Raw genomic sequence first — 24,483 nt, 5'->3', positions numbered from 1 at the left:
ATCCTCAATTTACCACAAGGTGACCAGACGTCCCGTTTTAGCTGGGACAGTCCCTTATTTTCAACCGTTGTCCCGTTTTTTTCTGATTCTCAAACGGGACGCCTAAATGTCCCGTTTTTAAGCAAACATGACCCAGGTGTCCCGTAATTATTATTCAAAATATAAATGGTCAATTCTAATTCTACACTCTTCCGTACCAACACTCATTGGGAAGATTCAGCCGTGCCTAGAACTTATGAATATTCAAATGAGAATTGAGTGTTCTGTGATTCAAGTGGGAATTGAGTGGGAATTCTGAGTGTTGAAATAGTTAAAAGTATTTTTGGGTAGTATTTAAGTTAGAAAGGCTGTGTTACCATTCTTACTTGTGTATTTTGTAAATTGAAAACACTGCTGAGTCCCAGCATGTAATGTGAAAGTCATCCCCCCCTTCGTCGCCGATTCGTATGCGTCCCGTTTTTGACAGTAAAAGTTCTGGTCACCTTTATTTACCACTTCCATTTACAACGAATATAATACAAGCCTTTCTTTTTGTCTGGTGACATTTGACCTTGTAAAACATTTTGATAAGATTTGCCACCCTGATCTGATATATTAATTGTAACTTTAGATAACGTACTTCCTACATTCGCTTTATGAATTTTGTTTTTAACAGGGCGTCTGACATAAATTTTCCTTAACAATGTTTCTTCTCATCCGATCGTCTTGCATTCTGGAGTACCTCAAGGTTCGTCTCTGTCTCCTTTGCTATGTAATTGTATGTCGCCAAAAATCGTACAGATTTCTCAGTTTATTGATGACACTGCTTTTCTCTATACTGCTTGCACTGTTCAATCTCAAATAATCCCATGGAACCTGCTATTCATGTATTTGCCCGATGCTTTCATATCTGGCGGCTCAGAATTAACTCTATGAAGACACACTCTATTCTCTTCTTACCGCCTGGAAGACGGTCCCGAGTATATTCAATTATTTCGCTCATTCTCTCCACGTCTTCCTTTCTTTCAATTAACCCAGTGAATTATTGATCCTTTTTCGACCCAATTAGTCTTTTAAATAATCAATAATTATTCAAATATTTATTTGAGAAACTAAGATAACAATATTTATTTCGATAAGTTTATGTAGTTGAAAGAACAGTCTAATGACGGACGCTGATACGTTTTAGGAAGATTAAATATTTTTTGTATTATTAATTCGTACTGATTAAATAAATATCTTGCACTGAAAAATATAAAATTTCAGTTATTTGCAAAGCAAACAAATTATTCTGATTTTGATATCTTTTATTGCAAATGTATGAACCAGTACAATATATTAAAAACAACGAAAGCAGTAATGTAACCTACTCTGGAAATCTTATCAATTGTATTTACTTTTCGTTTTCTCAGAGGAGGAGGAGGCGGTGGCCATCCTGATAGGCGTTGATGACAGCTAATCGTAGGGATTCGCCTCTGGAGAAACAGGGACAAATCAACACTTTCTCTTTCCTCCACTTTCACCTGCAACAAAAGAAACAATCTTATATATAAAAGAGAACGTACAAAATCCTTTGTTCCCTCATCACGCTAATACGGCTGAACCAATTTCTTTTATTTTTGGGGGGTTATTAGGATTTGGACCCTAGATGGTTTTTATCATATCACTTTAATTTTTAATTACCAGTGTCTTGAGATAATTGACCATTCAAGTGTCCATAACGTACAAATCCTTTGTTATTAGTTCATCATAGGTAAAAATAAACGTATTTATATGCAACCCGCATGACCGTGTCACTCGGCGGGTTAACATAAATGACAGGCGATATAGAGCGGAAAATAGCTTGAATCTTCTGTTTAAAATTTTTTAATTGATTTGCTTATTTTTACAGACACTTTTACAATATGCCAGCACCGGGATGACCGCAGCGAAGCGGGGCGGGTTAACATAAATGACAGGCGATATAATGTTAAGATTTACTGCAATCTTCTATGGTTTTTATCATATCACTTGAAAGCGAAAAAGTAAAAATTATCTAAGTAACAAAGTTTATTGCGTTCCGGGGTGACCGCAGCGAAGCGGGGTGAACGCTGCTAGTTAATTATATGTAAGAAATATATATATTTTTTGCATCGTTAAGGATATTTATTTCATATGTGTGTCAGTAACGTGGGAATTACACAAAGGCTTCTTTATCCTCCTGACGCCCAGACGGAATCGCAACATGAAGCACGAGGAATCTTAACTGCTGTCCAATTGCATAACATAAGGCGCTTCTGTTATTGTTCGTCTGACGGAAGCAAAATTTGAACTGTAGAAATTACCCTACAAAAGGTTTCAACTCAGCAAAGTTCGAGATATCCGCAGGAACGAACGAGCAAATGTCGTAATTTTTTGTAGAGCTTGCTCTACGCGGGGTGTCAGGAGGCTAAAAGGACGGAAGGCCTTCAAAATGTTGTTTGGAGAAAATATGAAAGACGTTACTAACGGGAATGGAAAGAGAATTATGGATTGTTCGGAATAGAGGGAACGAAAAGAAGTATTAAATATTATTAAATATTCAAAAGGGGAAAAGAAATAGGTTAGTATACAGAGCAGAAAGAATATTCTGGTGCGCATATATTTTAATTACGCTCAACCCTAGTCATAGGAGCTAAATACACGGTTCTGATTGGTTGGAGTTATCCGTTTCTCGACACGTGTTATACATATATCACAAATCGAGCGCCAGTTACTGTCGGTAATCGTAGGCGAGCGGGTTAGTAATAAAAATCGCTTTTGACGTGGGTTCAAACCCGGCCCAAGGAAAGTTTTTTTTTTAATTTCATAACATTTTTATCATTAAAATAAGATGAAAGCAACACTCATTTGTCCTTGTACGTAATGCATAACATGTGCTTTTTCCGCCAATTACGTAGAGATTTCTAATAGCCCTTATAAACAATTATGTTATAAACCAACAGGAGAGTAAGAAGTGGGACCTTCCCGAAGCGAGGGGTTGTAGGGATAGTGGGGAGTTAGAGAGGGAGAGATGCCGGAGGCACTAGGAAGGAAAAAGGTACCACTTTACACATACGACTTTATTGATAAAGAAGGTGATTTACTTACGTTACAAAACATAGCTGAGCGAGCGAAGGTGGTTAGAAGGAAGCCGTTGAGAGTAGATTTACATCGAAGTTGCACCACCCGATTGTGACGTAATATCACATAATATTATTATGAGGATCAAGGTGGAACAAAACGAGCCCTGCGACGTTTCTAACCCCTTCGCTCGTTCAACTATGTTTCATAACGTAAGTAAATCACTTTTTATGCATTATACAGGGTGGCCCAAAAGTACGTATACAGTACCGTACTGATCACCTCGTTGCATTTATATCATTTCCTATTGTTATGCACCAGGTAGATTTAGTTTCATTATTGTTTAAATGTCTTTTCACTTATACCGTAAGCTCGGAACAGCCGAAGTAAACAAACCCATAAATATACTTGATCAATGCAGGAGTGTATACCTACTTTTGGGCCACTCTGTATATTACGTACAAGGGAAAATGAGTATTGTTTTCAACTTATTTTAATGATAAAAGTGTTATAATTTTTAAAAAATTTAAAAAACTTTCCTTGGGCCGGGTTTGAACCCACGTCAAAAGCGATTTTCATTAGTAGCCCGTCAGAAACATGCTCGGCAACAAAGGCCGACAGCATCTGGTGTTTGATTTGTGCTATATGTTTGCTACCTGACGAGAAACGGATAACTTCAACCAATCAGAACCGTGCATTTAGCTCATATGGCTATGGTCGAGCATAATTAAAATGTATGCTTCTGATGCATATAATTGATTGTCTTGTAGAAGGTAAAAAGGCTTCACCAGTCCCGTCCTCAATTTTCCATAAAGCGGGCCCCCTCAATTGCTGCTCCGGGTATTGGCGTAGAATGCTAGAAATAAGATGAATTGTAGTTTACCGTTACTGTTGCATGTAGCGCTAGTTCCTGTGTTGATCAGTTAATCCTTTGTTCTGCAATAAACATCTGACGAGTTTTCATGCAGTGGAAAGTTTTGAAGCTCCGACGAGCAAGCATTGTTTTCCATAGTTAGTAAAGAGATAATTGAACCAACTATTTATTTATTTAATCTTAATGGTAAGAGGTATGTTCTATTTAATTAGCTAGTAATTTAGACGTAGGAGTGACAAATTATTTGCAGCGAAAGTAAAAACATGTATGGTCGTAAAGTGGGCCCCCTTGTCAATCCTAAAGCGAGCTCCTACTATGTTGTGCAAAATTAAAAGATATGTTTCATACCAAATTCTCATGATTCGTGCAATTTATTTACAATCTTCAAGAGGACCAAAATGCCGAAAACAAAGCCGAAACTAATAACTCAATATCGTGGTCGAGGACATGGTAGTGTCAAGTCATTATCAAGATCCTATGATCCAGGAAAGTAAAAGATATCGCTGAAGGTGAAAGGAAGAGCCAAAGAAGACGATTCTAATTGTAGCTCAATCTCTGATATAAGGAAGCATCAACAATGTTCTCAACTTTAAACGTTCCACCGGGGAAAACATCGTCCACGGATAACGATGCCACCTGCACGTTCTGCACTGAAACTTTTTTGAGTGATACGAGAGTTGAACTTTGGGTCCATTGTGTCATGTGCTTTTAGTGGGCCCATGTAGATTGTGAGGAGACTGCCAAAGTCGTTTATATTTGTGACTTTCGCCAGTAGAAGTCTTAACTTTGTGAAACATTTCATTTATCACGCTTAATTTGGAAGTTTTGGTTCTGAAGTTTGAGGATTTTTTTTAATGCCAAATAAGTAGGTTGGAGAAAGAGAGATGTTTAGATTTCTTATTTCTACCAGTAGAATATTGAATATTTCAGTTTTGAAAGTTTCAGTCTATTTGAAAGATTGTTCTAGAGCTTAAAAAAGATAAAAAAGACTTTTTGATCTGCTATTTCCGTCAGTAAAATGTGGAATATTTAAGTTGAGACATTTTCAGTTTACAAGTTTAATCTAGAGTGGAGGTTGTGCTGGAGTTAAGAAAAAGACTCTCAGATCGCATTTCGGCCACTAGAATGTAGAATATTTAAGTTTTAAGTTCAATTTTAGTGTGTTCTTTACTTTTCGGAGTTTGTTTCAATTTCTTCTAATAAAGTCTTTTAAACATTCATATTTCATTTTATTTCAATCCCCAGTGTTTAGGATGTTGTTTTTAGCTTAAATGCGTAACTCATTTAAGTAATACAAATTTTCGTTTTGTGTAATTTATCTAAATTTAAATGGGCCCGGTTTTGGAACAGTTTTTTCGAATGCCGAAAATGCAGTCCATATGAAAATCCATTTTTTCTCAACCTATTTTTTTCTTGATTGTTATGGGAAGAAACAAGCAAAGCAATTACATATCATATTATTTTCAGCCTGAATATTATTTTTTTCTGATCGATATTTTCTTAGATATATGGAAAAAACAAAATGGGGGCCCACTTTTGGTACAGTTCCTCTACTAGTAATGTAAATCTGATAATTTAATGGATAGGTTAGTGATAGTATGTTAAAATGTTATACACGTGAAGTGGTATTATGGGACAGACAGGTAGTTAGGACCAGCGCCTAAGGGAGTTTGAAAGAAATTGAAAAAGAAACAAGAAGTCAAAACCTGAATGTTCATAGTAAATACCCCCCAGCCAGAGCAATCATCTGATTCCGAAGACCCAGATATGTCAATAACTTCAGACGACACAGTTCTATCAATTACAATCAAAGTTGAAACAGGGATAGGTATTGTAGATGCTAAATACATGTTTGTGGCGTAAATTACAACTAAAACCTGGTGATGTATGGATTCGGTGTATTGTGTGTAGCAGATGGGCGCATGTGGAATACTCTGCCTGCAGGCGATGTGTATTCGTATGTGACAATGAGACTTTATTGTATGTCCCCCATTCACAGTCCTTCATGAAACACTTTCACGTCCTGACAGACTAGAAAAAATTTCTCTGCTTGATCTACAGTTAAACACCGAAATATAGTTCCATAAAGTTGTTACGTGCAGTTGCATTTCTTTATTTGGGAGGCCCGTAGCCAGCCTAAAAATGTAGGGGGGTCTGAAGTTAGGGGGGCCCGATCCAACCACATTATAGTTCATTTGAAAGCCTACCGTGAAATTTTAGGAGGGGCAGCAAAAATTATGAGGGCGGTTCCCCTAGACCCCCCTGGATACGGGCCTGTTATTTGGTCCACTGCAAGCATTTGCTTACAAGTTTTGTACATACGTTTATGTTTTAGTTACATCTATGATCTGTCCCATATTACCACCTCTTTCTGCAGGATGTACATTTTGAAGCATGTTTATTTTTTTTATTGTATACTCCTGTTATTTTTGCGATTTTCAAAGTGGAACTTATCATTATTGATGCTTAGACATACGACAATAGGACCTTACTTAAATCAATACCTTTTCCCTTAATATTTCCGATTTCTACCAAGGAATAAAGACTGTCCCATACTATCGCCTTCTCCTATACTAATGTTAACTCGCTGTTCAAATCTTCGAACCTTCCTGGTCTTCCTCGGGTCCAATTCTGCAATAGTTTGCGTCAACGTTACTCAACATTTGCAATTTAATTTGCGATAATAGTTATAATTTGTTTTTCATATTTTGTGTAGCGGTATGCAATTTTTGCAAAGACTGTTACAAAATGTCATCCGTTGCCTATAAAAATATATCATAGTCTCTGAGCTTCTTTCCGCTAGTCATCGAAAAATTTGTGAATAGCAATGCAAAGGAAAAAATTACAAAAAGCAATTATAATTAATATGTCGATTATTGCAATATAAAGACAAATTTTGCGTGGGTTAACGCACGCCACCACGGGATGACACATTCTGCTTTAGAGTTTTTACCTTCATTTCCACAATCGTGGAATATCTGTTTCGCAAACAGTTCTCTTTGAGCTTTTTAACTGCTGAAAGGAGCGCTAAACTGAAATGAGTTGATTTTGAGTTTAACGTCCCTTTCAGCAGCGAAAGTATATAAAACGGTACCAACTGATTAACGTGGAATCCGAACTACATGAGCTCCCGCTGGGAATCGAAGCCAGGTTTCTCATGCCAAAGGCACGTATGCTAACCGCTTAGCATCGAAGAAGCTCGCAGAGCAAGAGAGAGAGAGAAAAACACTGTAAAAATTTATTTCCCAACTTGAAATAGAAAATTTTAAAATTTTCTTGTTCCCGAAACTAATTGGAAAATTATAATTTGTTGCTGACTAACTTTCCTCTACTGAAATTCAATTTTGTAGCTCTATGTGCAGTTAAATATAGTGGAAAATTTTCCACCTAAGATCACTATACATAATATCCAAAATTGTCCGGCCTATGAAAAGTGTTTTCCACTTGTTTCTACATCGTGATGAACATTTTCCGATCTATGAAAATTTCTTTCACTTGTTTCTACAGAGCAATAAAACTTTCCGATTCACAAAAAAGTTGTTTTACTTTTTGCTTCAAAATGAAAACTTTCCGACTCATAAAAAGTTCAATTTTTCCATATAAGGCAGAAAATATTTCGATTCTTGAAAAATTGTTTAACTTGTTCCTACATAGTACTGAAAATTGTCTGAGCCATAAAATTTTCAGATTCTTTAAACGACCTTTCACTCTTTAATATTTCTATACATGAATTCAATCAATTTCATGATTGTTGAGGAATTGTTACTTGATTACTGATATTTTTTAGAACGGAAAATTTTCTGTAAGTTGTAAATGAATCCTTACCTTCTTATTATTCCAACAAAAACGATTTGCAATTCGGTCCATATTCCCAGTTTCCCAACAGAGGGCTGCCACAAATTCAACCAGACTAAAAAACACAAAGACCTGCAAAAGATTTTTGTTTTTATTTTATTGAAAATAATAAAACTTACATTCAAATAAAAAAAATAAGGTGTTTGAATTAATGAAAAGTGCTACGGAAATCAGTCAATGACTTAGAATAGATTAGGATAATGTATAAGTATCAAATAAGGCACTATTTGTCACTAAGTAACTAATTTAAAAAAATAAACTATATTAAACATAGATAGATTTTGTTATGACATTTATCTGGTGAAACTTTTTTACAACAGCGTATGTTAACTTAGTTTCCAGTAATTATCCTACATTCAAGAATTGATTGTATTACTATCCCAGGTGTCCGAACCTCCCTTCGTACTGCAACGGCATTGGTTGTGGAGGAGAGCGGGGTTCTATACATTTAAAAGAAGAAAAGTTTGATTTTTATTTTTTTTTTTTTTTTGGCGGAAAACCTCATGGAATTATTCTTGCCACACATAGGAATACCTGAAAAGTCTTGTTTGGGAGTACTTTTGAAATCCTGCTCCAAGGGACAAATTAATGGTATGAAGAAATTATTTTATACGTCTAGAACAGGGTTTCTCAATCTGGGGGTCGCGAGAGGGATTGATAAAGGTAGCGAAGATAAACGGGAAAATAAATAGAATCTAATACCAGAAAATATTTTTAAATTGAATTTTGAATTTTCAGATAGGTTTAATTTTGTTGATACCCATATAGTTTATTTATATACATACTGTTAATAACAAAAAAAAAATAAGTCTACTGAACATTTTCAACACGTGCAGAGTTGTTTAAAAATCAATTTAAATGAACGAGGTACGATATGAAACTAATCAGAACTGCATGTTGAAATAAAAGAAAAATACCAATGCAACAAAACCTGAAATACAATTAAAATTGAAAGCTAATGAGATACCTGAGCATGATGTAATTTAACTAGTGCGGCAATGTCCGGTTCAATCTTAGTGACGCACATTATCAAATCATTTAAAACAATCTTAATTTTTTAACGACTGTCCAAGTTTTTTTAAACCAAAATTAGAAATCAACTATTATTTTATCATATAAACCAAAACTGAGGGAATTGGGAAGTTTCAAAATTTTCAAACAGCCTCCATTTTGAAACAATATGACGGATCGGATCCGATATTTGTAATATGAATGAACTGACCAAATTTGGTTTTAATCCATTCGCTTTTAGGGAAGTTACTGTATCCACTATATACTACTATTATAGAAATAGATCGTGAGATCTCCGCAATAAATACATTAAAAATCCCACACAAGCTTATTAGAAACCAGAAATTATAAGTGGGTCGGTGGTAAGATAATGTGATAAAATGGGGGTCGTGATAGGAATTAGGTTGGAAACCCGTGGACCAGAATCCTGGTAATTCATGAATTACTCAAAGGAATCAATAATTGGTTATTTAGAGTTTAGCAACTCTTACAGTATCGACTCTGTATGAGTCGTGGGCATACAGTTTTGTAAGATCCATAGCAAAGGAGCACTCACCGGGAATCGAACCGGGTATCCTGTACCTAAAGTGCACTCCATTCCCATCAGTTATGTTTAATATACGTGATAAATTGTACTTGAAAAGAATGTAATCTGTTTGTTCTGACAACTTAAATGTATGTGAACCGAAGACCGAAAAATATGAAGGAAATTAATTAAATCAATAAATGACATGGTATTACTCTTAAATAAAAGGTTTGTATTAAATATTTTTTTAAAAAATTTGTTTCGGTTATACTTTTTTTTTTTTTTTTTTTTTTTTTTTTTTTTTTTTTTTTTTTTTTTTTTACAAATAGAACCTTAATAAATATCCTACAAGATTTGTACTGAGCTATCGCATTCATCACAAAACGAATGATCAACTCTGTGTGTAATATTTACCAACTATAAAACATCAACACCAATTGAAAAATCGGAGCCGTTTTGTGGCCGTTTTGTGGCCGTTTTGTGGCCGTTTTTTCGCTGGGTTTCAAACGGGGTTGTATTTGCATATAGGCCAATATGAGTTATGACTCTGGGCCCAAGATTTTTACGGAGAATTTAACAAATAAAGGTTTAACAAACTTGATTCCCGAAGAAGTAGCATCATCTGCTGCTATTACATCCGTGTTATAATATTGATCTAGACTTCGTGTTAGTTCACACACACACACACACACACATATATATATATATATATATATATATATATATATATATATATATATATATTCACATGTGAATATAAACGTGCGTTTGTTTCCGTACACTCCCGTATCCAACAGTCAACAGAGCGCTCATTTTCGTCCTTACGACGAATGAACGAATGAAGACATGCCTGCATAATTCTGTATCTCAGGAAGCGGTTACACAACTTTTTCTCTTCCTTGTGTTCAAAGTAATACTTTGAAAACATAAATTATGAGAATATAAGCGAGCCCAAGCCTTCGCCCAAGAGTTCGATTCCCGGCGTAAGCTCATGTGATTCGGATCTATTTTAGATCTACGTCTCATATAGCCTCGCTGCTGAAAGGGGCGCCAAACTCACAATTGTATCGCACCTTCGCCCAAGAGAAAGCCCGAAGGAAACCTCTTCAGCAGTGAGCTCGAAGTGACCACCATAATATTATTTACAAAAACGGAAAGTAATGTATTATTTCGTTTGTTGTATATACATATTGTATTCGTTCCATTTCAATTTAAATATTGCTTATTCATTTCAATGTCTCAAATTCTCTACAGCGGTGTATATCAGTATCAAAGGAGTGGTATTCTTTTAATAGTGCGTGGGACAAGCTGGTTTCAAACTAACTCTCTCGCAACCGTCATACATACACGGTGTATGTTCATATCTGATAAGTTTTATGCTTACATGTGTAACAAACATTGAATATTATTTCTTATCGAAATACTATCAGTTACGAAGTATATTAATGATATAACACACACACACACACTGTGTATACTTGAAATTAGAGGACTCCCGTTATATATATGACGACCAACAGTGAAAGCCTACTGTCACAAACAAAAGATCTAATCCCTCGTGCAATCTCATTCGTAGTTTGTTTCCTTACATGTGGAAGGTATTGGATTTCAGCTATTTATATATACAGTACATATATCACAAGGGTTTGTTATAGTTCATACCAGATTTTGATACCATTACGATTACTTCATCTATAGCAGCAATACTTAACGTGGAGTACTCAAAATTAGAGAGAATTGTAATATTATAAGATAATGAAATATTTATTCCATGTAACTGTAGCATAGTTACAGTTATAGTAAGATTCTCAATTTTATAGTAAAACTGTTTATTTCATTAAAAAGTAATAAATTATATCATTTTGTTTGATATAGTTGCAGCACAACCTCCCAGCTTGTACACCCCTCTATTATAGACACTTTTCCCTCTAACTTGGACACTTTTCTCGTAAGCAGAGAAACTTTTATCTATTTCTATGTACTTAAATCCCTGTAAACTGGACACCTTGCTGTCTTGAACATTGGATACTCTTGAGAAGATTGGACAGCTTTTTCTTTTCTTTTTCTTTTTATTTATTTTTGAATTTTTCTTTGTTGATTTGGGAAGAGTAAAAGAGATGTGAGAGAGTTATGAACCCTACAGACACATAGACTAATGCATCAACGATTTAGTAAAGATGTTGTCAATATCGAAGAATTAACTTTTCTCCTATGACGAAGAAAAACTGAACACAATAATTCTGAAGTTGCTTCACACATAAAAATATAGTCGCCTATGAAAGAGTTATGGAAAGTTTGGAAGAACTTGAACAATGTTTTCTATAATCGTGTACTGAAATTAATTAAAACTTTGTTCCATACAAGAAAAGTAGCTGAAACCCTGTGGACTAAGTGGGAGTTAAAGAAGAAAAAGCAAAGTGTACTTAATCATTTTTGCTTAAAGTACTGATATTTTTTTCTCTTCTTTTGCAAGTTCGGACAGACGCAAACTAATTTCAATGGGTATAGTATAATTTCGATCGATTCTTAGCAGCAGGTTTCTCTACATAGGTGAATATCACGTGCAAATTGAACTGTTACTTCTGTACTACTGCATAGTGAGGGATGTATAGGTTCCCTAATCTGATCTCAGCTCACACCAAGTAGACTTTCTGGAAGACAAACACCGTGTACGTGGGTTTTCTCGTGCTTCTCATCTTTCCGTTAACTTTCTTCATTTCAGAATTTCATTCATCGTCATCTTCACCGGTTTTCTTAGCCATGGTGCATAAACCTGGAACGTTAAACTAAATAATGCAAACTGAAGGAGGGATAGTTTCTCCTTGTGATATTTCTCTGTACTTCAATACATGTTATGACATTTTCAGTAACTTTATTTTGTACTTACATCATAGGAATAAAATTACTGATGTAGTGCATGAATTATTTATTTATTTATTTATCATTCACTAATAACAGAACTGTTACTCGTTTTACAATAGGCAGTTCAATAATTGAAATAAATATTAATACTTATTACTAAAATGAAAAGGGTAAGAGAAAAAACTTTAATACAATCAATCAATAAAACAAAAATGAAACAAAGCTTAAATGTTCACACACAGACACACACATTCACACGTATTTACAGATATATCGTTCTGCCTTAAACGATGAGACTGTGAGGATGTTACTGTTACCTGTGATAATGTTAACGGATTCACTCTATTAATAAACTCAGGCGAGATAGTTGCAGTAAGAAAAGCTTCATATCCTTTTATTATAGGCAACCAACATTTCTTTGCTACTATTCAGGTTGCATAGAAGCTAGATTGTTGAGTTTAACGTCCCTTTCAGCAGCGAGGCTATATGAGACGAGACCTACTGATTAACGTGGAATCTGAACCCATGAGCTCCCACCGGGAAGCGAACCCGGGTCTCCTACGCCAAAGGCACGTACACCAACCGTTTAGCCACAAAGTAGCTCGCATAGAAGCTAGTGAGTGTTATAGATTTTAAACGAAATATGAATAGCCACCCTTACCTGTGAAGGTGTTAGCGGATTGACTCTATTAACAAGCTCAGGCGATATAATTACAGTAAGAAAAGCTTCGTATCCTTTTATTATAGGCAACCAACATTTCTTTGCTACTGTGAAGGTTGCATAGAAGCTAGAGAGTGTCATAGATTTTAAACGGGATATAGAGAGCCACTGTTACCCGTGAAGGTGTTAATGGATTTGCTCTATTAACAAACTCATCCGAGATAACTACAGTAAGAAAAATTCATATGCTTTTTATTATAGGCAACCAACATTTCTTTGCTACTTTGTAGGTTGCATAGAAGCTAGAGAGTGTTATAGATTTTAAACGGGATATAGATAGGCACCGTTGCCCGTGAAGATGTTAACGGATTGACTCTATTAACAAACTCCACGAAATAATTGCAGTAAGAAAAACTTCGTATCCTATTATTATAGGCAACCAACATTTGTTTGCTACTGTACAGGTTGCATAGAAACCAGGGAATGTTATAGATTTTAATCGGGATATGAATAGCCACCGTTGCCCGTGAAGATGTTAACGGATTGACTCTATTAACAAACTCCATGAGATAATTACAGTAAGAAAAGCTTCATATCCTATTACTATAGGCAACCAACATTTCTTTGCTACTGTTCAGGTTGCATAGAAGCTTGAGAGTGTTATACATTTTAAACAAGATGTGGATGAATAGTCAGCATTACGCGTGATGTTAGCGGATTGACTCTATTAACAAACTCAGGCGATATAATTGAAGGGCCCTCTGGAATAACAAGGTAAGTAAAAAGAACGGAAGTTCTGAGTTACAGAGCTTATAAACTTTAAGCAACGTGGTAATTAACAATATTAAATATATGTATACATGCCTATGGAGAAAAGTGATGTAGCATTCAGTGTGTGCTTTCGAGCACGAAATGGTGAATACGGAAAATACTTAATAATACATAACGGAGGTGGAAAATTGAGCATTTACCTTGTTATTTCATATCCTACGGTAGTTGTGTAAATAAAAACGACTGTGGGAACACATACTTACGTGTGTGACAATGTTTATATATTGCAACACATGAAGAAAAATATACAGAGTGAATCAAAAGTCTGGACACGATGGAATAAATCAAGAAGTTAACTTCGGATCGAAAAACCAAAAAAACACGTGTTTAGTAATATTAAAAAAACTATCTGATGAAACCAAACTTGACCCTCTAGACCCACCTTCTGGGGGTTGGAGTGGGGTCAATTTTGAAATTTCTAATGGAAACCCCAATTTTTGATTGCAGATTTGGATTCTACGGCCCAAACTATGTAAAGTTTCATCAACACTTTTCCGTCGATGCATAACAAGGCGCAGTAATCGGGGAAAATAAATGGCCCCTAAATACTCCCATTTCGTTCATGAGCTTGGTAGTATTTCCGACCTCTGTTCTCGTTCAGTGTCACTGGTTCACTTCTCTGTTCCTTCTCGTCACTGGATAGAAGCACACTACACACAGACAGAAGACACAGAGAAAGGCACACCTTCTTCATTCGGGCTTCGGGCAGTACCAGTGTTGCAAACCAGAAAATTCAAAAGCGGCGAGTAGAGGACAAAAAATAAAACAATTAAAAGTAAAAGGAAAATTGAAGAAAAGTATAGCTATTGAAGTATCTGCTTATTGCATTATCGTGTTTTTTGACTTCTGTGTCTAAGATGAAAATGTATTAATATAACTGTTTTCTAATCGCTAAAACATGACATTCATTAGGGTCGATTGTACCATGCTCTGATAAAGATAAATTATCGGAATGATCCAACCTTGTCGCGGTAGTAGATCTCATCTTACACAAAATAACACATGACCACTGCGACCAGTGTTATCTTATCTGACGATTAAAAGATATCAGGATAGTGTAGAATTGGCCCTATAACGTGCAAATGTTCGAATGGTGTGAAATTATCAAAAATAGCCTGTAACTGTCAAGCTAATTTATGTTTGAAATAACGGGTGAACCAAAAGTTAGGCCACGGTAGAGTAACTGGAGAAATACACTTCTGATCAAAAAAGCGCAAAAAAAACGTATTTAATATGTTTCAAGAAGCTATCCGATGATATCAAACGCAACACTCCGCCCCCACCTTCTGGAAAGGAGTGGGGGGGCATTGATTTTTCAAATGGGAACTCCAATGTTTTATTGAAGATTCGGAGACTGCATCCCAAATAATGTAAGGTATAATCAAAACTTTTTCGTCGATGTGTGATATCGTGCTGTAATCGGCGAAATTAGATGCTCCCCTCTTCGTTTATGAGCTTGATATTAGCTCCGACCGTCTGTACAAGGTGCAGTATTTTGAGAAATACGCGTCGGATCAACAAAGTTATTCAATGGTACCAAACACGATACCGCACCCTACCGCTAGGTGGGGTTAGCTGAAAGATTTGAAATGGAAGCTTTTATTTCTTATTGCAGAGTCGGATTCTGCGCACAAACCTGTATAAGATTTAGTTGAAACGTCGTTGTCGCTGTGTGACGTGGCGCTGTAATGGCGAAATCAGGAGAACTTCCTATATGAACTTTAATTAGCTTCAATGCTGTGGACGTGATGAAAGAAGTATACATGTGATCAAAAAACAAAAGAAAATGTGTGACTATTGGGTTTGTTAGAGTGTTTATCGTTCCTTTTCCGCAGTGGGACGAGAGAGACGGGACCTACAGTTGAAAGTGGGATCTGAACCTCTATTAGGTTTTGGAACCGAGACGTTCCCCATGAACAATTGCCGACGAAGTTTGTCCAACCGTCGTCGATTATTGGGTGACAGCAGCGAAAAGGGTGTGTTAGTGCTGATTCAAAGGCGGCTGCCTATTTGTCGGCTTGGCAGCGAACACCGTGATGGTCCCGCCGCTGTTCAGAAACGGCAGCTATGAGACAGACGGTTGTCTTGGCCCAGCAGTGGCACGACGTCGTTCCCCGAAGCGACGGCATCATGATTTTCGCCATCATTTCGCCTGACTTGCGCGAATAGTCGGACTGCGACTCACGAGACTGCTCTCAGTCTCGCATAGTTTTAGATGGGTGAAATTATTATTGAATTCTTTCTTTACTTCTTCTTTCTCTTCTTCTTCTCCTTATTATTATTATTATTATTATTATTATTATTATTATTATTATTATTATTATTATTATTATTATTATTATAGTATATTATTATCTGCTAGTAGTAGTAGTAGCAGTAGTAGTAATAGGAATTGTAGTAGTAGTAGTAGTAGTAGTAGTGATAGTAGTAGTAGTCTGTAAAGGGTAGTAGTCTGTAGTAGTGTTTTATTTTTATTTTTAATCCTTTCATCCTTTAATTTTTAAATGTCTATAATGTGCAGTGGAGTATTTAGAGGGGTGGCTTCCGGGCTTAAGCCCCCCCGAAATCTTACTTAGTATAGTAAAGTAAATGAAATATCTTGCAGAATTTTCACATTTCCAGGCAACCCCCCCCGAAAGTTAGCAAAGCCCCTCCCGAAACAAAATCGTAAATACGCCACTGATAATGCCTCAATAAATTGATTACATCGGACCCTAGACAAGATTAGATTCTGTCGTTCCAATATAATTTCAAAACTAAAGGAGTTACCACTAAAGAGCATTGTGTGAACAGAGTGCACATTTCAATACATATGTATGGTACCACCTTAATTTCGTGGCATGGATGGGGCCACGGTGCTTCAGTGGTAGAGCGTTCACCTCTGGTGCTTGGGGTCCAGGGTTCAAAACCTGCTCGCACCAAATGAACTTTGTGGTGGACAAACACCGTGTGCGTGGGTTTTCTCGAGGATCTCCCGTTTCCTCCCACTTTCTTAATTCCACCATTTCATTCATCTCTCTCATAATCACCCTCTCCTTTAGCCTAACCGGCAAAATCGTGGGACCTAAAACTCAAAAATTTCATTTCATTTTCGTGGCATGGAGTCCTCTTAAGTACGTTGATCGAACTTTCGTTCGGGATAGACATGACGAAGGTTATAGGCGTAACCTGTAATTTGGGCATTATAGTGGAGCATTTGTACAAGAAGTCATACCTGTGTGTAGTGTGTGTGTGCATTATTCGTTTCATTATTGTTTTCTCTTCTCACATGCAACGTATGGATGTGTGAATTATAAAACGTTTAGTGGCACGTGACATGGGATTGCAACATTGGGATGGTATTGCTCGTTCGTTCATTCACATGTTAAAGCGACGTTCACCTGAGCGATTCGTTTATAAGTGGCAGATCGTTAACGGTGACGGATCTGTTGGTAACGATTCTCGACCTAACAGCAAAATATCTTTTTTTTTTTTCACCCCAAACAGTTAATTCACTTTCGCCGATTATGACGCCATATTATGCATCGACGGAAAAGTGTTGATGAAACCTTACAAAGTTTGGGCCGTAGAATCCAAATCTGCAATCAAAAATTGGGGTTTCCATTTGAAATTTCAAAGTTGACCCCACCCCAGCCCCCAGGGGGTGGGTCTAGAGGGTCGAGTTTGGTTTCATCAGATAGTTTTTTTTTTTTTTTATTACTAAACACGTGTTTTTTGGTTTTTCGATTCGAAGTTAAGTTCTCGATTTATTCCACCGTGTCGAGACTTTTTATTCACTCTGTATAATAATCTGAGCATTGTAGTCAACAAAATCCTGAAACTGCATGTCCTGAGCCTTGTTTGTAACTTTAAATGTGATACGTTGATTTCAGATTCAGAATCTGAGAGCGCAGATACAAAATCATCAGCAGTGTTTAGCACGTTTTTGTAAAACTGCTGCTTTCCAATAGTAACAAATCATAGGAGAGCTTTTATATGATTCTTTGAATCCTTGGTCATCGGTTTGGGTGGTTTCTTGAGAAAGGACAGAATGCTGTTCGGTGGTGGTGCATGACCAAGTAGATTTTTTCTCCTATACCACTATACGTTTCCGAAACTGACACAGATCCATCAAGGATTAAAATTCAAATCCGGATATCCGGATTTGAATTTTTATAAATAAGAATTTATCCATATTCAGATTTTTGACAGCACTGTTATAATTTTTACTTTAACATCGAGGAAACGAATAAAACAGTGCATTTCGTTTTGATTTTTCTACATTTTTAGACAGAGTTCACGATTTTCTTGTCTCTTTTCTTCCTTTCGCTTCTGTCTTTCTCCGACTGCTGTAATTTTGTCAATTTAGGAACAAAAGCATCAAATATGTCACCGTTCCAGTGCTTTCACTTCAAACGATTCTTGAAAACAACGTTACACTTCGCTTCTCCTTCTCGCGTCACCAGTGCTTCCTTCACTAGCCGCTGACAGTTCTGCCCTCTGTTATTCGCATCGGGAAACGGCGACTCGATACCGATGAATACTGTTTTCCCGCAACTGAGGCTTCGAATACGCGCTAAAAGCAAAGAAAAATACAGGAAAGTCCACACGCCTTCTGTTTCTATGTTTCACAAGCAATCGAGGTACTCCATATACTTTGTCACTGCAAATAGAGGTCTCTGCACGGGTCAATTTTTTTAGCCCGGGCCCGAACCGGCCCGTGAATTTATAATGTGATGTCCGACGCGAGTCCGAAATATATTTCAGCTTTTGGCCCGAGCTCGGTTTGAGGATGTATAATAATCAAATGAGCCCAAAATAAGCCCGAATTACTTAAACTTAATAAGTAATGCGAAATTGTATTTTTATTTACAACATTAGATGTGCAGTTTAAAATCTTACATGATACACAAGGAATAACGAAATAAATGTTATCGTTTACTCTTAGTAACTAACCCTATACGAATTCTTTAAAGAAAATGTTACTTTATATAAATTCAATCTTCCTTAGCTACAGTGTATATTCATAGGGTGTTAAACTAAATATTACATTTCATTTTATTTATATAAATTTTCATGAACATAAATACTCCACATATTTAAAATAAAATGCCGATGTGTGCAAATTCTTATGCAAATGGATGTGTACTGAACTCACTCCGTCGTCAAGGCAGTCATTGTCGACTGCTGTGAAGAAAAAGGATAGAATCCACACTCTGACTGCTCAAATTTCATGCACAAATAAGGTAAGGATGTTTATTTCTGTTACTTATAGTTTTTATTTCCACTACACAGCTATTACTCTCAATTGCACAATGATAATCAGATTTTAAGTGCGGGCGTCTCTACTTACAAATTTAGATGTGCTTTAAAATTTTTCCAGAAAGAAAGATGCGATAAATATCCTTGTACAGTGTATTTACAAAGATAAGCAAGAAAAGGCCCTAGAAATATGGTTATATATTTAAAAATTTACGGTCCAAGCACGCCCCGAGCCCGAAGTGATCTATACTTTGTAAACCCGAGCCCGTGCAGTCCTTTAACTAAAGAGGGCCCTTCAATTACCGTAAGAAAAGCTTCATATCCTTTTATATATGCAACCAACATTTCTTTGCTACTGTGTAGGTTGCATATAAGCTAAAGAATGTTAGATATTAAACGGGATATGGATAGCCACCGTTATCCGTGAAGATGTTAACGGATCGATTCCATTAACGAACTCGACCGAGGTAATAGCAGGAAGAAAAGTTTCAAGTTTCGTATCCTTTATTATAGGCAACCAACATTTCTTTGCAACTGTACGGGTTGCATAGAAACTAGGGAATGTTATAGATTTTAAACGGGATATGGAATGCTAACGTTACAAGAGAAGGTCTTAAAGAATTGACTTCATTAACGAACTCGGTTAAGATAATTGTTGAAGGTAAGTCTTGGAGAAAACAGGATTCAGAAAACTAGTCACTTAAAAACATAAAAAGTGAGGCTGCTAGCCCATTACAAACCCATCATACAAACTTCATCTGAAAGTTAAAACAGTGCATATTGACACGGAAATTCACAAATATTTTTTAAACCACATTTTACACAAAATTGCAGTAGTTTATCTCTCGTTTAGTGAGCTTTTGTATCAACGTATTGACAACACTGATTCATAGTTCCTTTTGTATTTCTGGTAGTGTCTTGAACTAAAGATCACATATACATACGTAAGGTACAAAACATAATTTGATACCTACCACACAAGCGAACATCCAGGTATCAATGGCTTTGAGATATGAGACTGGTGGCAGAGATTTCTGTATGCTAGTGAACTGAGTGGCGAGGGTGAGAAGCGTTGTGATACCCAAAGTAACTCTGCCAGGAACTGCACTAGGCTCTATCCAGAAGGAGAGACCAGCAATCAGCACAAGAATCATTGACGGGAAATACACCTGCCACAAGTAGAAGCTGTAACGCCGTTCCAAGGTAACTACAAATCCTAAGCATTCCCAAACACCTGAAAATACAACAGAAATAATCATTTTTCTTTCAGTGTTTTTGATCAGGAATTATAAATCTTAATTTACCAATATACGAAATATGTGACATCAACAAGTCTCTTATTACTACTGTAGCAGATTAGCATATACGCTAGTGAAAATACTGCATTGTTTCATTTCTGGTAATGTCAAGCGTGCCTCTTGGAATCCAGGAAAATGGGCAATTCATTCACTACACCCTGCTTCACAACGCAGTGGTGACTGATTGACACAGTAAGAATTCTGTTTTCCTATTTCCCCAATAACGTTCTTTTATTATAGTTTTTAATATGTAGCTCTTAATTTTATGTTTTGGATTATTTAGTTAATTTAAAATTGAGCGTTGACGTCATAACTTGGACTATTTAAGAACTGTTGAAAAAATTAAATGAAATCTTTAAGTTTTACGTCCCACGATTATGCCGGCGAGGCTAAAGGAGACGGTGATGATGAGAAATTAATGAAATGGTGGAATGAAGAAAGTGGGAGGAAACGGGAGAACCCCGAAGAAACCCACGCACAGTGTTTGTCCACGTCAAAGTTAACTTGGCGCGAGTTTGGATCGAACCAGGGACCCCAAGCACCAGAGATAAACGCTCTACCACTGAGCCACCGCGGCCCCCAAGAACTGTTGAGCTTATTGATATATGTGGACACATGTGCCATCTGTTATTTGAATACAACTGTTATTGGTTTAACCCTTTGTGTAAAAGGAAAGTATCTAACGCTAATTTCTAATAGTTAACGCTGGCCACCCCACTACGTGCACTTCCTCCTTACGTAGCAAAGAGACGAGTCTTCAGCCCGATGGCAGAGCATTCTTTGTCTTTCTGCGATGAACTTTCATAAGTCAAAAATTTTCTGCAGGAATTCCAAAATAAAATATCAATATGATACTTTTACAGCGTTACATGGCAATTATTCTGCACAGGCACGGCAGAGTTTCTGCGATCACATCGCAGATCGCGGTATGTTCTGCTATGGGGGTCTTCAGTATTAGAAATAGTGTCACTCACAGACGAAACTTTTAATTTTATAATAAGGATAATTAAATAGATAAATACATAAATCGTTTAGGTTAAGAACCCGGCAAAATCCTTAAAGTAAACCCAAAGACTGCAAATTACTCCTATCCTCTACCAAACCAACTTAACCAAATTTGGTCCAAATCAATGTCTCTCTTCCCTTCCCTATTGGCTAAGGCTTTTTTTTAAGTAAATCCCCGGTTCAATTGACGACGGAAAAACTCTGGATACAGCGCAGAGACTCAGACCTGAATTAAAACTGTAGACCTCGCCGCTTATAAGCTTCCTGATCATAAAGGTCAGGAATCAATAAGTTCAACTTTATATTACTTTTCAATTTTATTTTGGCCTTTCCAATGTATTCGCTATTTCTACATGGAACAGATGCAAAAACCTGTTTCCCCCTTTTGTGCATCTCGAAGTAAGGTTTACATTATTCTAAACTAGTGTTTCTTTCAAAAACAATGTTCCGGGGGGACACAGTATTCCGGGGGTTACTGCTGGTTTTATTCTATTTATTTACATATTTACATAACCTCAAGAAGAAATTTACATAGCCTTACCCTAATGTACAAAATACTTACTACGTCAGAACCATCGTACCTAGCCCGTAGATTTTTATATTTATCAGACTTTCATACTAGAAGCACAAGATCACAAGATAATTTCTTGCTCTCCATACCCAGTCACAATTCTGATTCATGCTCAAAATCCTTCACAGTAAGTACTACACGCCTCTGTAACAGTTTATCTCAATTAATACACAACGTTTCCACAGTTGCCAAATTTTAAAAAATCTAAATTCTCTTCTCTTAAGTAAAGATGAGGATACTGGTAGCACATGAGGCATCTTCGTTTTACAAGATTATTAATAATCCATATATGAACACACAACCAATAGGTAACCTATATTAATTTGTACAGCTTATATATTCATACTTCTAGTACCGCTACATGCAATATGTAATTTAGCTTTCTCCATATTATTTTATGTCAGATAGTATTCCTACATAGACTTTTTTGTTGTCCCCCTTCTATATTATTTTCATTTTTTGTTTTTGAAGTGTTTAGCTATTGTTTTACTTAAGTAGTATATTCTTTTTTATGTGGTTCAATACTTTTCTTTTGTAATTGTTAATATTTTCTATGTATTGGTGCTTTTTTTAAAAAAAAATAAATAAATGTATGCACGTGGTTAAGTGCTTGGGGAAGGCTGCAGAGCCTTAACTTCGCCACGTAAAAGAAATCATAAATAAATAAATTATTATGATATTATAGACGTATTATTTTGGCCACCTTCGGGGAGGCACTCTCAGAGCTCCGGGGGGCAGTGCCCCCTCAACAAAAGAATGTCTGGAAGAAACACTGTTCTAAAAACTTACTGGATTGAAACTCCATATCGTGTGTTCTGCAAGGTACAACACTGTTCAACATTCAGTTATGATGCGAGGAATATTTTGTTACGAATAAATTCCGAGCAGACATGAATATAACGAGGAACGGAGGACTCAGGGGAAGCTGTGCGCTTTGCCTATTCCAATCACTGAATTGGACGTAGTGAAATTCAGCGCTTCATACCGTTCAATTTGTTTATGTAATTTTGATTTTACTATAGAATAAAAAGAATTTATTCATCCTTTTGTATAACGTTGTGTGCATGAGCGACCACAGAGGGGGAGCAAGGGGGCAGTTTCCTCTCCCTGGATTTTCGAAAAGGTTAACATTTATAGGCTCTTCTGACTACGAAAGTTTGAGTTTAATTGCTTTCGGGAGTCTATAACTATTGCTTTTTTCTTTTCTTTTCTTTTCTTTTCTTTTCTTTTCTTTTCTTTTCTTTTTTTTTTTTTTTTTTTTTTTTTTGAAATCTCTGTTAATGATGTAGTGTTCAGAATGGATATAAGACTTTTTTTCTTAAAAAGCAAAGGATATAACAATTTTTTTATAAAGAGGAAATTCTCGCTCTTTTTAGCAATCAGCTGATAAAGGATTATGGGTTCTAACATTAGTTATCATAGTACTCCGTTCTTAAGGGGCATGTGTGTCACACGTGTGTTTTAAAGAGACTTCCAAAATTCCAGCAGAAAAGTAAAAAGCTGTAAGTTTGTAACCATTTACTGTATTTGTTCAAAACTTTTATTTGACTTGTAAGAAAGTCTGAAATTTTGTTTCCAAGGATATTTTCAATGCCAAACCTCCAATTGAGCACCATTTACGTCCAAACATTGCTGAAGTCTTTTCGGGAATCCAAGAATGGCATTTCGACGTGCTTCATCCGTAATACTCCCAATTACATCACGTATCTTCTTCTGGAGTTCCTGAACATCTTTCGGTTTTTGCTTGTAATCTTCTGTATAATTTTCTTACGAACAATATTGTGTAGCGTTGTCATTGGCACTCGCAGCTCCAAGGATCTGCGTTTCAACGATTTCTTTGGACTTCGCAACACGCTTTCCTGCACGGACTGAATCATGAATCACATCAACACTGATTCCGCTACGAGGCAACTCCAAGACACTTTCAGTAGCTAGGAACTTATCGTACCATCTCTTGATACTTGAACCTACAGGTGGTTGTTTCTGATATTATTGTCGGAATTTTCTTCTAACCAAAACACTAGATTTTAACTCACAAAATCATGCCACACACTGCGCTTTCTCTTGAATAGACGCCATCTTTGACACGTGATTTGCGGTTATGACATCAACGTTTACATCCGCTCATTGTTGCCAACAAAAATTTTAACACTTCCACTAAACATTGCAAACAAAATACAAAATTGTAAGTAGTACTTTCAAAGTTACAGCTTTTTACTTTTTTGCAGGACTTTTGGCCCAATGTTCACCATGGTGTTCAAGATAGTTTTATTATTAGGCCTTTTACTAAGTATAAACAGTTTCATGAAGCAGCACGATATCATATTTATTTATTTATTTATTTATTTATTTCCTCCAACAGAGAGATCTCTCCAATTATAGGAGGTGTACACAATTGATTACATTATATAATAATAATAATAATAATAATAATAATAATAATAATAATAATAATAATAATAATAATAATAATAATAATAATAATAATAATAATAATAATAAGTAAAACAGAAATTTATAAATGAAAATATTAAGAATATTAAACTAGCAATAAGCAAATACAATATATAACTTTGTATACGGATATTCCACAGATCAATGCATACATTTTATGAAGCACAAACTCATGCTCTCATTCTAGAAATAGGCATACATACATAATACATATATACACTTACATATACATAT

The 24,483-nt window shown here is 36.0% G+C and overlaps 1 protein-coding gene across 1 annotated transcript; it reads right to left on the bottom strand.

Annotated features, from left to right (window-relative positions):
* Window positions 1–1,282: 1,282 nt before the first annotated feature.
* LOC145678936 (glutamate-gated chloride channel alpha-like) lies at window positions 1,283–23,672 on the bottom strand. The gene is made up of 4 exons (XM_081749543.1): window positions 23,567–23,672; window positions 19,896–20,155; window positions 7,760–7,861; window positions 1,283–1,502 (listed from the first exon to the last, which is right to left on the bottom strand). The coding sequence occupies exons 1-4, from the start codon at window positions 23,670–23,672 to the stop codon at window positions 1,287–1,289; spliced, it is 684 nt and encodes a 227-aa protein (XP_081605669.1). The 3' UTR covers window positions 1,283–1,286.
* Between the last annotated feature and the right edge of the window lie 811 nt (window positions 23,673–24,483).

This window comes from Thermobia domestica, chromosome 2, assembly GCF_964235325.1.
Source record: "Thermobia domestica chromosome 2, izTheDome1.hap1.1, whole genome shotgun sequence".
NCBI lineage: Eukaryota > Metazoa > Arthropoda > Insecta > Zygentoma > Lepismatidae > Thermobia > Thermobia domestica.
Note: the sequence above shows the minus strand (reverse complement) of the source record. Positions and strands in the feature narration are given on the sequence as shown.

Bases quoted from the DNA above. Each gene is read 5' to 3' on its own strand.
- LOC145678936 (XM_081749543.1), bottom strand. From the start codon at position 23,672: ATGATTCAGTCCGTGCAGGAAAGCGTGTTGCGAAGTCCAAAGAAATCG. The intron at 20,156-23,566 runs GTAAGAAAATTA...TTGTATTTTCAG, and splicing joins AACGCTACACAATATTGTTC to GTGTTTGGGAATGCTTAGGA. The intron at 1,503-7,759 runs GTAAGGATTCAT...CTTTTGTTGCAG, and splicing joins TTTGTTGGAATAATAAGAAG to GTGAAAGTGGAGGAAAGAGA.